The sequence below is a fragment of the Alnus glutinosa genome, chromosome 12 (genome assembly GCF_958979055.1).
Source record: "Alnus glutinosa chromosome 12, dhAlnGlut1.1, whole genome shotgun sequence".
Lineage (NCBI taxonomy): Eukaryota > Viridiplantae > Streptophyta > Magnoliopsida > Fagales > Betulaceae > Alnus > Alnus glutinosa.
Window position 1 is genome coordinate 5,006,304 of NC_084897.1, and position 14,826 is coordinate 5,021,129.

Consider the following 14,826-nt stretch of genomic DNA (forward strand, 5'->3'; position numbering starts at 1 on the left):
ATGATTGTCAAACCATCCCCAAGTTATTTGGGAGTAGATCGGCCACCTCTTAAGAGGTGATCAACCACACCTCTAACGGGGTAGATCTACCACCCTTGAAACTCAGGGGTAATGAGATGACTTGGTCACACTCGAATTAAACAAGAGTGGTCAAGTCATCTCTAAAAATATTTGGGCGTGGCTTGACCACCCCCGAAATTCATAGGGGGTGGTCTATCAACCACCTAAGGAATGGTCTGGCCACCCCGAACTTCCTAGGAATGGTCGCTAGACCGCCCCTAGGTGTCAGGGGATTGTTCAGTCCTTTCAAGTTTTTTTTGTTTTTTATTTTTATGTTGATTGCTTTTCTTTTTTTTTATTTTTTAAAACTTTTACATTTTTATTAATGGTATTTTTGGTTTAAGAAGGATATTGATAATTTTTTATAAGGTTAACTTCATAGAAGTATACCAAACCATCCACGTTTTGAAAGAAGGGTGTCGACTTATCATTCCTCTAAGTTTAATACTGTAGTTAAACAAGATAACTACGGTATTAAACTATCAAAAATCTTCAAATAAGGGAATACGAGCAGGTCCGGCCCATAATCTCACCTGTTAACTTGCCTTTCCGTTATCCACTTCCAAATTGAGAGAGAGAGAGAGAGAGAGAGAGAAAATTGGAAGGCAAAAGGAAAATCAAGAAACCCAAAACTCCAAAATCATGAGGTCATTGTATTTCACTCCACCAGCTACACCCATTCCAATCCGTAATCCTCGTATATCACTCACAAATGGCGCTCCTGAGCTGTGTTTCCCGGTTTCATTTCAGCCAATTCAGCCTCTTAAACATTCATTCACTGTTCTAAAATCTCAGTCTCATCCAAACCCACAGAGCAACGCACATGGAGGAGGAGGAGGAGAAGAAGACCCAGATGCCCAAGATGCTCAAGTTCAAGACCTGAGGGTCCCAGAGCATTGGTCGGTCCCATCCAAGGCCTTGGAGGTATGACTTTTCCAATTTCTTCATAGCCCATTTTCCATTTTAACTTGCATAATTTATTCTCAATGAGCTTATTCGATTGGCTGACTTAATAATCTTAATTAAATAAACAAACTTTTGGGCTTTGTTATTCTGTCATGAGCATTACAATAAGTGTTGCTATACTGGGTACCTTAAAAAATTGAAAAGTGTTTGGTTTTATTCTCTTATGTCTCTTGTCCGCCTCCGGATAAGAGATGTACAAGAAAATGACACGAGAAACATCTCTAAAAAAAATTATGGTTAAACCAAGATTAGCTGATACTGAATCTTGGGAGTGGCTTCTTTTTCGTTTTTTAACATTAATGATTGTTTTAGCCCGTTAATTGTTCTGGATAATTGAATTAATCATATGAGAGTTACCTCCCCTTTAAGAGTGAAATACCAATTAATTCATCTAAAAAAAGAGAGAGTGAAATACCAAATTAGAAATCAGACTTTTTAAGCAAATCAGCTCTTGGACTTTTGAAGCATGGATCGTTTTTATGTTGCTGTTTGTATTGCCTTGGTCAGCTGATTTTATTGCTATTCTAGCAAGACCACCCAGCTGTTTGTTAAAATTCACATGTGGCAATAGGGACACGAGGTTTAATATGATTCTTCTGGACTCTGGTTAATGTTAGAAAGTATACATTTATTAGGTGTGGATTTTGCTATTAGTTTGGCCTCTCCACCTAATAGCTTAAGCTTTTAGGTTGAAATTTCTAACATGGTACTCATGCTTGGTTTGTTGGCTATGTGTGCCAGGTCGTCTATTTGTGACCTGGACTTAAAATGAGAATTTTGGATTTTAAGGGTCCGTTTTTTATTTGCGGTTTCAAAATGTGTGATTTAAAATATAGCAATTTCAAAACGTGCGATTTGGAAACACGATTTTTAAAAACGTAAGTATCGAAGACTCCATGTTCTCACTTTGGATTTATGAATAGATCCTAATGACTTGGTATAACAAACACATCTTATGCACTCACTTTGGACTCCTGAATAGTCTCATGGCTAAAAAGTACTAGACCACCTGTTCACAGGCAGAATCTCTCACCATGTCATTGCCCTTCTTTACCTCAGTTTTTTAGAGTTCATTCCTAGGTATCTTGAATAAAAGGAGACAAAAACATGTAATTAGTTATGATTTTTTATAGTGATTTCTTTGAGGTTTTGTACAGTTAGAGCCTGCTTGGGATTTGCTTAGGAAATAGAGCTTTTGTCTATAAAGAAAAGCTTGAAAGAACTTTTTAGAAAGAAAAAAAAAAACCCTCATTTTCAACTTCAAAACACAGTTGTGGCCCTTGTGGGCTGCTTTAGTGCAAAAAAAATGTTTTTTTTTTTTGAAGTTTTTTACTAAACAGACCCCCCTTTTTTTTTTTTGGAGAAATGTTAGATATTATAATTCTATTCAACATTCATTTAACAATGCTGACGTAGAACTCCCAACCAACCATTTAATTTTTTATTATTATTTTATTTAACAAGAATTAATGGTTAATTGGGAGTACCTCGTCAGCATTGTTGGATGAATGTTAAATAGTGTTAATAGAATTATAGTATTTAACATTACTCTTTTTCTTGGCACAACTTTTTATGTATTAAAAACACTTTTTAAGATCCTTAACGAAATCTCAAATAGGCTCTCTAAGGGTCTAGATATAATGATTTACACTTGCAGCCTGTTTTTCAGGAATCCGAGTGGCTCAGGGTTACCCTGCATAAATGGTTGGATGATGAGTATTGTCCAGAGGAAACCAATGTGGAAATCAGCAAGGTTGCTGCCAAGTCATACTACGAGTCTCTGCTACAGAAACAAACCGACCTGGGCGAAATATTGTTGAAGATGGCCAAAGAATTGGAATCTATTTCCTATCAAGAAAGCTTTCATGGGGCATTCTCCTCCGCAAATGCAGCGGTGAGCTTAATTGTCCAACGTATAGAGCAGGTCTAGTTGTTCAACAATTTTTTTTGTTTCTTAAATGACAGAAAACTTTAAGGCAGTGCCACTTTGTGTACCCACCCTTAAAAGACAAACGTTGAACTCATGCAAAGCACCCCCCACACAGATCGGATAAGACTCCCGCGGGTGCAAATATAATTAACTAACCGTGCTTTTGTGCAAATATAATTCTACCTTCACTTGTGTGGTGGTTGATTCTCTACAGTTGAATATTCTTCAGAATTCACAAGTTGCATTTTCCTTTGTGAAATCTGAAGACAGGATCTTTACTTGTGCATCTTTTAGAAAGGTCAAAAAGAGCAGGTTCGCCCATTTTCTTTTAGGTTAATCTGCTCTCCTTTCTGTTGCTCCATTTTTTGTTCATGTGAATTGCTCGTGTGTGAAATCTTATAGGAGATTTGTGTGTTGATTGCTCCATCTTCTATTCCAATTGAGTCACTGGAAACAAGAAGAAAAAAAATCATTGATAATGGCTGTTTCATTAAAATATGTACGAATTGTTAAAAGGACATTATGATGACATTGCCAGGAATATCTGATTTGATTTTGTTTATTATACAATTATCTTAAAAAATCTATAACTTTTGAGGAGAGTTGTTGCACTGATTGTATAACTAAACAAAATCTTTGATCCTTGTCACCAAGAAACAAAGAATAACTAACAGGAAAACCGCTCATACACTAGTAGATTTGAACCCACCCTCACCTCTCGCGGTGAAGTCCAACAATCAATAATTAACTGCGCGATCCTATCTCCTGCTTTCACCTTGAAATCAACGTCGGAATGGTTGAACAGTGTAACCCCAACTGGACAACAATAGTTCATATTGAGAGGGGCGGAACCAAGATTTATTGCACGAGGGATCTGAACTTACGTAAATAAATAAATATATAAATATATTTAGTTCCTCTGTGTGCGCGTACTTTTATATAAAGTATGAGATTCTCATATACAGTTTAAAAAATACCCATAAAAATCACTTATTTTAGAGGAAAAAAAATCAATTTAATAGAATATATATATATATATATATATATATATATATATTTTAAAAAAAACCAATCTAATTTGAAAGAATTTTATTCATATAAAATCAATGTGTTGTATTTTAATTTAAGCAAGAACCCTTGTTTTTTTTTTTTTTTTTGAGTTTAATACTTTTTGGTCGTGGTTTAGCCATTGACCATAGCTATTGCTTTTTAACGGTAAAAAGTCCAACTATTGAGGAGTAACAAAATAAAATGTCAAGAATCAAGGGGTACAAAGCACCAGAATTAGTTAGTAGCTCAACAAGGATTTTTTAGACTCTCAACTCTCAAGGCCACCTAAATTTACTCTCTCCGTGGTCTCGGAGAGCGAGAGAGAAAAGAAGTAAGAAAAAAGGAGTGCTCGTGGTTTTGTCGGGGGAGGGAGGTCAGCCTTCCTCCTCCCGGCTCTTGTCTTGCCCTTAGTCCTCTAGGACTAAGGTGTTTTGCTTCCTCCCTGAGCCTCTCTCAGTGGAGGCTAGATTTTCTCCCAGCTTGTTTAGGGCTGTGGAGTTTTTGTTCCCCTAGCCTTGATAGGCTATGGTGGTTTACATTTGTGTTTTCTTTTTCTTTCTTTTGTTTATGGCAGGAAAACTCAAATCTAGGTGTTTCCAGCTTGGAGGTGTGGTGGTGATCGTGTCTTTAACGGTGGTTGTCAGCCGGTTTTTTTCCAGATTTCCTCTTCACTTTTGGAGCCAGATCTACACAACTCCGTTGTTTTTTCCAAGACACGCGCCCCTCAACCGTGCTCCCCGTCATCGTCCGCTTTAGTCGCCAGAAGCTCGGGCCACGGTGGTCGTCGGTGTCCGGCGCGTGGCCTGCACACGCCAGAGAGATTATTGCTCTTTGGCGCGCGTGACGGCCACTGCCCTCTTCTTTTGGCCGTGCACGATGCTGGTTGAGGTCTACGGCGGTTGATCTACTGCTGGGTGGGACAGGTGACGGCGCGTGGATGACACGCGCCGCCGCCTCCGGTGGATTCCGCTTCTTCCTCTACTGTTGGTAGCCTCTTTTTTTGGGTTTTTTTTCCTGTTTTGTGTTATGTATTCTTCTTGTTTCCTTTGGTACAGTCTGTCTGTGTATTACTCAAATTTTATCGGAATTTCTGTTGGCTAGTTGCTAGATCGGCCCTCTTTTATTTGAGAGTGAGCGTTAATGTAAGAGAGGCTCAAATGTAATTCTGGTAAATTTGATGTTTCTGCTCCGGCAGCTGTTTTAAGTCAAATCCTTCTGACTTTGAGTTTAGGGATCTTGTTGACTTCCCTTTCTCTGTACTGGCCTTTGGGCTTTCAGTTATATATGGTAGCAAATTCTACATGTTCGAAGAAAAAAAAAACAAGAATTTTTTAGGCCGCATTAGCTATCAGACTTAGAAAAGAAGAGTCATGAAATATAATTGTGATTCATCATTGCCATTTGGTGGGGTCATACTATAAAAAATATATTTTTAAAATGACTTTAAATTTTTTTGGGGTTGTGAAGAACCCTTTAACCTGTAGGGTGGGTCTGTCGCTGGGCATCGATCACACCCCGTTATAATACCCCACTTCAATAATCACATTAATTATTGCAATATTCACATGTCGCTATTACTATTCCCGACAATCAGCACAATCGAAACTATATGCTTCTAATATATATATAAACTCACCTTCTTAAATACCATAGCACTAATATAAGTGTAACTTTCATTCATACATGCCTTTAGTTCAACGTGGGTTCATTATATACAACTCATTAATGCGCGTGAGTTTCGCAACTATACATCAACAAAATGGCACTTAGGCTAACTAGGCTTAACCTTAAGTCTTCAAAAGTTAAGCCCTTATCTTGAGCTTTTCAAAAGTTATGACCCCACAGCTCTACGGATCCGGCTTCCATGCGGTAGTTTAAATTACTGCATGGGTACTGTAGTTTTCCACTTAAAAAGATTTGCAAAACTTAAACTTAATAATAAAAAATTTATTAAAACTTAAAAATTATAAAAATAATAATAATTAAAAACAAAAAATATAAAAACCTAAAAAAAAGAGGGGTGGCCGGCGTTGCCCAAGCCCATTTTTGGCCAAGGGGGTGGTTGGAGCCACCCCCTTGGCCGATCTGGGGTGGACGAACCACCCCAAGTGGCTTTGGGGGTGGTTCGGCCACCCACAAAAGGCCAAAAAAAAAAAAGTTAGGGGTTTGGGGGGTGGCCGGACCACCCCCAAAGGCCTTGAGCCACCCCCAGATCAGTCGTATGGGATGGTCGAAACCACCCCTAAAAGGCTAAAACACAAAAAAAAACAAAAAAATGTTTGGGTTTTGGGGGTGGTTGAACCACCTTAAAGGCCTGGGGGTGGTTTCGACTACCCCATACGGCCGATCTGGGGTTGGCTAAGGCCTTTAGGGGTGGTTCGGCCACCCCCCAAAACCCTAACCTCTTTTTTTTTTTTTTTTTAGGTTTTTATATTTTAGGTTTTTAATTATTATTATTTTTATAATTTTGAAGTTTTAATAAATTTTTTATTATTAAGTTTTGCGGTATTTGGTGCAGTAATTGTTTTAAAAGTAACAATTTTAAAGGTGAAACTTATAAGTTCACTGCTCAGCAAGTAACAGCCTCTAACGATCTCTGTGTGTGTGACTTAGGTCCATTTTGTTTGATAAAAACTCGTTTCTCTTTGTTTATTCAAAATACTAAATGTAACCATATTTTTCTTCAAACATAGGGTAAAGTTTTTTCTTGATAACTTAATTGTAAATGAGTGATTTTGAGATAAATATCAATATAAATTTAAAACAAGAGAGACTTTTCTATCCTTTTCTCAAGATACGAAATCACATTTGTATACGTACTAATATCATTAAATGCATTTGTTAACCGATAATATAAGGCAATGTTAAAATCTAAACATGTTGTGAAAATTCAAGCACATATACATATAAATATTCATTTATTAAGAACAGAGTTCCTCTAACTTGCTTAACCTTTCTCTTATAATCTTTTTACACATTTTATTCTTAAATTAACTTGATTTTTCTCAGGATTGAGTACCAGATCGACACCACGAGTGAGTCCACAAAACTGTGACCGATTACTACACCGACAACATGGGCAAATCGAACACAACATGACTGATGCTAGATGTGATCCCCTAAAACTACAAAATTGTGACCGAGCACCAGACTAACGGCATAGGAAAATTGACTACATGACCAAGCACCAGATTAACGCCATATGTGATCTCACCGACTCTGAACCTAGAATCTTTTACCTTTAATTTGCTTCAAGCTTTTGTTAGGGTTTGTGGCCTAAAATCCAATTCATTTTGTATGACATTTTGTTTTATTAAATAAATTTCTTTATTTTTTAAATTATATGAGAACATTGGGCATATTATTATATAAATGTGCATATTATATATTATATGCATGTAGTCCTTATGTTATATTGAATGTGACTTAGGTGTGTTAATGAGACTTATGTTATAAATCTTATAACTTATAAATTATAGTTCGTTATCAGTTATGGAATGCCCAATTCCATTTGATAAGACTATAACATATTAGTCATGATGATCTATTTTGATCATGTGAAGTGAAAACTTTTGATTGATAAGTTGGTGTGTAACAATGCACTGAACGAACTATGTGAATTTTATTCTATTATAACTAATGTCAATATGAAGAACTTCAACTCAAGATTGCTTGTAATATTGACTCTCAATCCTAAGAGAAATGTGAAGTAGATTTCACTTTGATATATTTAGGAACACTACTCTAGATGAAATCCATAGTCCTTTGATTTAATCAAAGCGACATGAAATATCCACTTGAGATAAATTTAATGAGAATTGATTAATTTAAATCTTTGGCCAAATTATTTTAGCAAGGGGTTACTAAAATTAAATGTACTTAATGAAATGTGATTTCAAGAGTTCAATAATACTCAAGAGATTAATTTGGATACTCAAGGATTAGGAGATAGTGAATTAAAGAGATAGTTTATTTATGACTTTAATTCGACTATGAATTATTTCATAGAAGGGTCAAATGCAATTATAAGAGTCATTGAGAGATTTCAACAATCAAAATAAATACTGGAATGAAATTACAATTATTTAATGGAATAAATTATAATCAATAATAGTTTAGAACAAGTGATGAGATGACAAGTGCCCTAAGCCTATTGAATCTAATTTTATTTTCTCTTTGAGTCCATTATCACCCTTATTGGGCGTGACCTAATTACACAAGACAACCCTCCTTATGGCCATGTATGTAGAGAGTGGTGGCTAGGTTTTCTAAGTCTTGCTTTGATAGGGAAACCTGATATTACTTCTACTATGAGACACAAGCCTATTTAAATGAAGTTTATGTAGGCATTAGAACCTATACTCTTGGTCTCTTTAATCATTAATCAGAATTGAGAAAAATGTTTAGATGTCTCGAAACCCTAGCCTACACGTGTGTTTTGAAGTTTGGATCAAGGTGATTCAAATCAGCCCACATCTCTTGGTAGCTGACTTTGAGGTAGTATGATTCTACCCTTGAAATTTTTTCTTTTACATAATCTAATGCTATGCTTTCATGATGCTTGCATTGAGATTATTCCTCTATAACTTTGAGTTATATTCCCAACAGCTTTTTATCTTAAAACTGGTTTTACTTTCTTTTCTCTAAAACCCTATTTGAAACTTCTTTTTCTTTAAATTATTTTGTACAACAACTTGTAAATCACATCTAAAACATAAATTGCAATACATAAGGTATGAAAGCGTAGCTAGGGCTCATGTCATTGTAAAACCATGCATGTATTTTATCTAAAACTTCCATCATTCCACTCTCAAAAGAACTCCTCTTTCACTATCATTTTTCTTCTCCAATCACCATCACACGACTCAACTCAACCAAAACATCAATACACAACAAAAGCCAAATACAACTTCAAAACTCCAATTAGTACAATGGAAAAATCAAGGCTTTATCTCTTGTAGGGTTGGCAATTTTTGACACAACCCGTGAATCCGGCACAAACACGACACGAAAATACAGGGTTTAGGTTTGGGGTAATCGGGTTTGGGTCATAATCGAGTCGACTCGATTATAACCTGTTTGTTTTTAAAAATCCAAAAAAAAATCCAAAAGAAACCCTACGGCCGCATCTTTTCTTTTCAGTTTACTTTCTTAGTTTCTTTCACGCCTCTCCTTCAGCCATTTCATACTTTCAATGGTTTGAGGTTTCAAAACTTTCATGCCTCCTTCGATCCTCAGACCCTGAGTGATTGTCGTCCCACTCGTCGATCAAGCGTTGGTTGAACGCCCTCCTAATGGCCTTTGTCGAAGAAGTAGCCCGAAACCCGAGTCCAATCTGAATCATCTGATCAGTCGCCTTCTGCATCTTCTTCCTCTGATTCGTCTTGTTGCTGTGGATCTTCTTCGACAATGTCGAGCTCGTCGATTTTGTCTTCGGAAGTGGAAACGTCGTCGTCTTGGGCATCGGAGAGGAGGGGGTTGGACCGTTGGAGTCCATGTTGTTTTGTGAGTTGGTGAAGTAGTGGTGCTGTGGTGGTGGCCGGTGAGGTTGAGATGGGGCGGGAGAGAGGTGCGTGTACAGGACATAAATTGAAAGGAAGAGGAGGCGAGGAGTAGCGCTGAGAAGCCTGAGATGAAGACGAAGACGAAGTCACAACGGGTTACCCGGGTCGTGTTCGGGTTTGAAGTTTCAACCCGATTATTAATCGGGTCGGGTTTGTGTTGAACCCGATTGTGTATTCTGGTTGGCCGGGTTGACACGAACCCGACCCGTAAACCCGAATTGCCAAGCCTAATATCTTGGATTAGCCTTCTCTTAGCTTTGCACCAAATTAAAACCTCTCACTCTCTTCTCTTTTCCCTATTTTCCACCTCTCTCACTCAGATTCCAGCCTTCTCAGATGAACACATAAAAAACAAGTTTTCCATCAACTTTTGGGCTTTAAAAAGGCTCATGCACACAGTACAAACTAAGTTTGGTAAATTGAACTAGTCACTTGATCGATCAAGAATTGCTTGGTCAACAATTAAACTTGTTACCCACGTTTCTCTTTCAGCATTAAAGGCCGCATCATGTCCCACCTAACCCCCACATGTTGGCTGATACGTGGAGATGCTCTCTTGGTCGATTGAGTGCATCACTCAATCAATCGAGATCATCTAAATCTAATCTTAGCCATTCTTTTTTCCCGCTCAAAACACAATCTGATCGAGACTTGTACACAAACTTTAAACTTTAGGGTTTCGACTCGGATTTTCGGTCTCCTTAGTCTTAATGCATACGAGCCTTACTGTGATTGATCTAATAACTCCCAGATGTACCTTTATTTTAGTATCTTATTTCATAATTTCTAAGCTTCTAATTTTCTTAAAATTTTATTTTTCCCTAGTGTTACACCCAAGTACAACAACATCCACCACACTCCAAATTCAGCCTAGGGGTGGTTTGGCCACCCAGTCTAGCCAATTTGTCCAAAAACTTAATATATATATATATATATATATATATATATATATATATATATATATATATATATATATATATATATATATATATTTTAAAAAAAATTGTATATTTATATTTGTATTTGTATTTGTATTTGTATTTGTATTTGTATTTTTTTTTCTTTTATTTTTTTTATTAAACGAGACACATGTCGCCTTCTAATTGGGTGTGCAGCGGAAACGCCATTAAAAGTTTATCGAAATCCGGATGGAGAGATCTATTTGATAGCTATTCTAATATTGGGGAGTAAAGTGATAACTTTTGAACTTTAAGGAGTGATTTGATAAAATTCTATATCTCAAGGATCACTTGAGCAATTTTTTTCATTTACATTTTGCTAGAATAGGCGTTCTTGAGATTAAGATTAGTTACAATTTCCTATTCGAATTGTAATATGCGTAACTCTAAATAGATCACTCGAGCCGGCCCGCTTGTCCAAATAAATGTTTGGGCACGTGAACCCCATTAAAAATCTCACTCAATTGTTGCTTTGGTTGTTGTGCAATCGGAGCATTCAATGACAAGGCATTTCAGTCCATGTGTTTGGACATTTTGCATGCATCACGGATCTTAAGGACACACAATAATCAATATCCGATGTATGTTTAGGTAATCATAGTTAAGATGAGATGATGGGATTAATGAAAGTGGCAAGCAAAGTCATAAGTAAGATAGAGATTTGGGACAACTTTTGAAGACCTTAACCCAAAGTAGACAAGCCAGTCATTATCAATCAACTGATCGATTCATACAATTAAGCTCAAATTATAATTTGAAAATATTATTGGAATGGATACCGACAGTCAAATGCTCCTGATAATTTACCCAATCAGATTAATTAAGTCAGTAATTACTATTAATTTACACGTGAAGTTAATAATTGTTTGGTGGAATTTATGGTTTTGATACTGTATTAGAAATGATTGATTAGGGATAACTGCATGTGGCATGCACAAAAAGCTTCTAACATAAGGATGATGGTTAGGCAATTATTATATATCTTTTATGATTGTTGACCTCTTTATATTTTACATTTTGACTTCCTTTTTCTTTTTCTTTTTTTCTTTTTTTAATTTAAACAAATATATTAATAAACAACTCAAAATATAAAACACTTTTCGTTAAAACATAAAAACAATTTTCACTTGTTAGAAATATAATGCATAGTGAAATAAAAAAATAAAAAATAAATTTAGTACTTCTCATGTACCCAAAAAAAAAAAAAGATTTGAAGAAGTTGTTTCACGTGCCTTAACTCTTGAGCTACAACATTTTCTTCTCCTAGCGGTAGAGCACGCTACTAAAACAATACTCGTGATACGCATAGTCTAAAGTAATGCCACGTGCATTTGTATTACTCACTTGGTCATTACTAGTCAACTAATGACCAGGCGTTATGCCTGGCCATTGAAGTAAGCCGGGCATTTCTGAGGGGATGACCACTGTGGTCGTCCCCATTAATATTATATTTATGTCAAATCAAAACATTTTTTTAAATAAAAAATATATCCTATAATAGTGAATGAGAGGTAAGAGTGATAATTCGTGTTCGGTTGATATTGAGACATGAGTATAAGATTATATAAGTTATGAATCCTAACTTAGCATATTTAATTAAACTAGTTAAATCCCTCGATAATTTGGTGTTGTGTTTACAAATTGTATAAACAATTGTCAGCCTTAATGAGAGGAGTGCACCATCTTAGCATATATATATATATAAGGGTTTTTTTTTCACCTACCATATATGTTAATAAAATTTTATATTTACATAATAACTTTTGTTTTTTGTTTTTTTTTTTTTTTGAAAAAAGAAAAAGAAAAAAAGAAGAAGAAACGTACACAATGCCAGACAAGTGAGACAACTAGCCACTTCCATTGTCCCCCACCTCATGTGACTTCCCAAAAGTGCGCACTTTGTGTCACATAATTAAGGTCACCCCACACGCTCTATCATATCACAAGAAGCACCAAAAGGAAAGGGCGTCAATTATTTATTTATTTATTTTTTTTATTATTATTATTATTATTAAAGGTTTTTATCTAGTGTTCACCTGATAAGTTTTTACTAGAATGTTTTTTAACGTTTTTAGCACAAAATTTTCTTTCAAATTGATTATATCGATCGAGACCGAGATGAGATTATGGAGCTTTTGGAGGTCATGGCTTTGAGAGGCCCTTTGGTTCCGTCTTTAGTCGGAAGAAATTATTCTAATCTAATTAATTAAACTGTCGTATGTCTTTAGAGCATGTGATTCTGATATGTATTTTTTAATAAAATATGTAATCCTTATATACAATGTTAAATTTTAAAAGAAACCTTTATCCGTTTTTTAACCCCCCAAACGAAGGGTATAAAGCCTAACCGAAGCTGTTTGTTTTATCCTGAATAAATAAATAAATAAAAGGTACAAACTAGAGAAAACAAATCCCACCAAATAATTTAAGTATCATACCAGGAAATTATGAGTTTCCTACGTATCTTTGTGGAGATTTCATTTATGTTTTGGGACACTAGGCATGAATTAATCATTTGATTAATATAATAATAATATTCCTTACGTGTAGGTCCAATAATTGAAATTTTTAATTAAAATGAAAGGTAGATTATGGATACATAATTCGAATTCAAGACTTTTGTTTTATTATTATGTTAAATTATCATTTGTTTCAAAAACTTAAATTAATAAATTTAATAATTTAATTAATATTCTATCGTGGTCATACCAAACGATCTACTACTATCATTGCATGGGACTTGTTCTTTAGGTCCCCCTCCATACCCTCCAGCCACATGCCCAAATTGGAAGACCTAAGATTGATTGATATTTCAACAATCAAATATTCGAAAATGTGCTTCTTTAACTAATTGTTGAAATATAGAATAAATACTCTTTTAAACTCACATTCATCACATATATTCTTGTAAGTATTTTAATTTGTAGAAATCCAGAGATTATGTTATTTTTATTTATTTTATGTTTGAAGAAATAAAGTGCTTTGAAATTGTTTCGTAGTCCTAATTTTCGGGCTCATGCTTTAACTAAATAAGCTATTATTAATAATTTTTTTGTAGCATCCCCACAGGATTCTACGTTCTCTCTTTCATTCAGATTCAAAATGATAAGAATCCTTCTCTATAACCTTCTTTCCTTATTTTATTAAGAAAAAAAAAATAAAAACTATAATAAAATGAAAAATAATCATTTCGTGATTCAGATTAAATTTTACAGATTTATTAATGTAAAGTAAAGTAAAAAATTACATTTTTTTTTTTTTTATATCATTTAGATCGGTCAAAAAAAAAAAAAAAAAAGTACTGGTCTAGTCTGTCATGATAATTTGGCAACATATTTATGAGATAAAACATGTGATACAGCATTACATAAAAATAATAATAAAAAAAATTGTCCCACGATGCTGACTTGAAAGTCATAATCAGCCATTAATTATGATTAAAGTTGATCAACTTTATCTGAAGCCTGAGCTGGTTGGCAGGTCCCATATCCTTTCATCACCGAACAAATAATTGGGCTCTATTGTGTTTAGCTCCAATTGGGGCCAGAAAAGCACTAAATTGTAAATCATGATTGAAGCTTGAAAGGCCGAGTCATAAATCTATGGGGTCCTACCAATTACAGGGGTCTTCGAAACCGAAATGATTGGGGCCCAGTGGAATAAGAGAGGTGGGGGACGATAAACATGTGTGTTTTATTACTACTTGATGTCTCCCTCAGGTAAAGCACGTGGAGGGGACACGTGTGTTCTGTTTTCTTTCATTACTTGGTAAAAGCCAAGCAAGAATATGCTACCTAACTGCCAGTCAACCGCAACTTGTCAAGTCCTCCAAGCTGCAAGAAGGGTGGATATGTTTGGCATTTTTTTTTTTTTTTAAAAAAATAATAGTCCTGTTTGGTAAATTCCTCTCTCCTCCCCCCTCTTTTCCTCATTGTCAATACGGATGATCAGACGATTGAAATGGTTGGCTTCTTCTAGAAACCAACATTTCATTCTATTCCCTTTTTTTTTTTTGTTCTTCATATTAAAAAGTTGAGGGTAAAATGGGAATAGAATGAAATGTTGGCTTCTTATTCCTACTTTTTTTTTTTTTTTTTTCGTTTTTCATATTGAAAGATCGGGGTAAAATGGGAATAAAAATAAATGTTGAATTCTTTTTCAGATTTTACTACTTTTTCGTACCGACACAAATAGGAAAAAAAATAAAGGAAAATGAGGGGGAAGGAATTTACTAAACAGAGCCAATAATTCAAAACCCATTTCCACCTTATATCTTATATCATATCAATTAATTTAT

At 35.1% G+C, this 14,826-nt stretch overlaps 1 protein-coding gene across 2 annotated transcripts; it reads left to right on the forward strand.

Annotated features, from left to right (window-relative positions):
* Positions 1-559: 559 nt before the first annotated feature.
* On the forward strand, positions 560-3,382 carry LOC133851755 (uncharacterized). Of its 2 annotated transcripts, none has more exons than XM_062288322.1 (2): positions 560-984; positions 2,684-3,382. In XM_062288322.1, the coding sequence occupies exons 1-2, from the start codon at positions 703-705 to the stop codon at positions 2,954-2,956; spliced, it is 555 nt and encodes a 184-aa protein (XP_062144306.1). In that variant the 5' UTR covers positions 560-702; the 3' UTR covers positions 2,957-3,382. The 2 variants fall into 2 exon arrangements, with proteins under 2 accessions (XP_062144306.1, XP_062144307.1); XM_062288323.1 differs by having other exon boundaries at positions 564-984; positions 2,696-3,382.
* Positions 3,383-14,826: the final 11,444 nt, after the last annotated feature.

What these genes read in the sequence shown, in the direction of transcription:
- LOC133851755 (XM_062288322.1), top strand. Translation starts at nt 703, where the DNA reads ATGAGGTCATTGTATTTCACTCCACCAGCTACACCCATTCCAATCCGT. An exon ending in TCCCATCCAAGGCCTTGGAG is followed by an intron (nt 985 to 2,683) that starts GTATGACTTTTC and finishes TTACACTTGCAG; the next exon opens with CCTGTTTTTCAGGAATCCGA.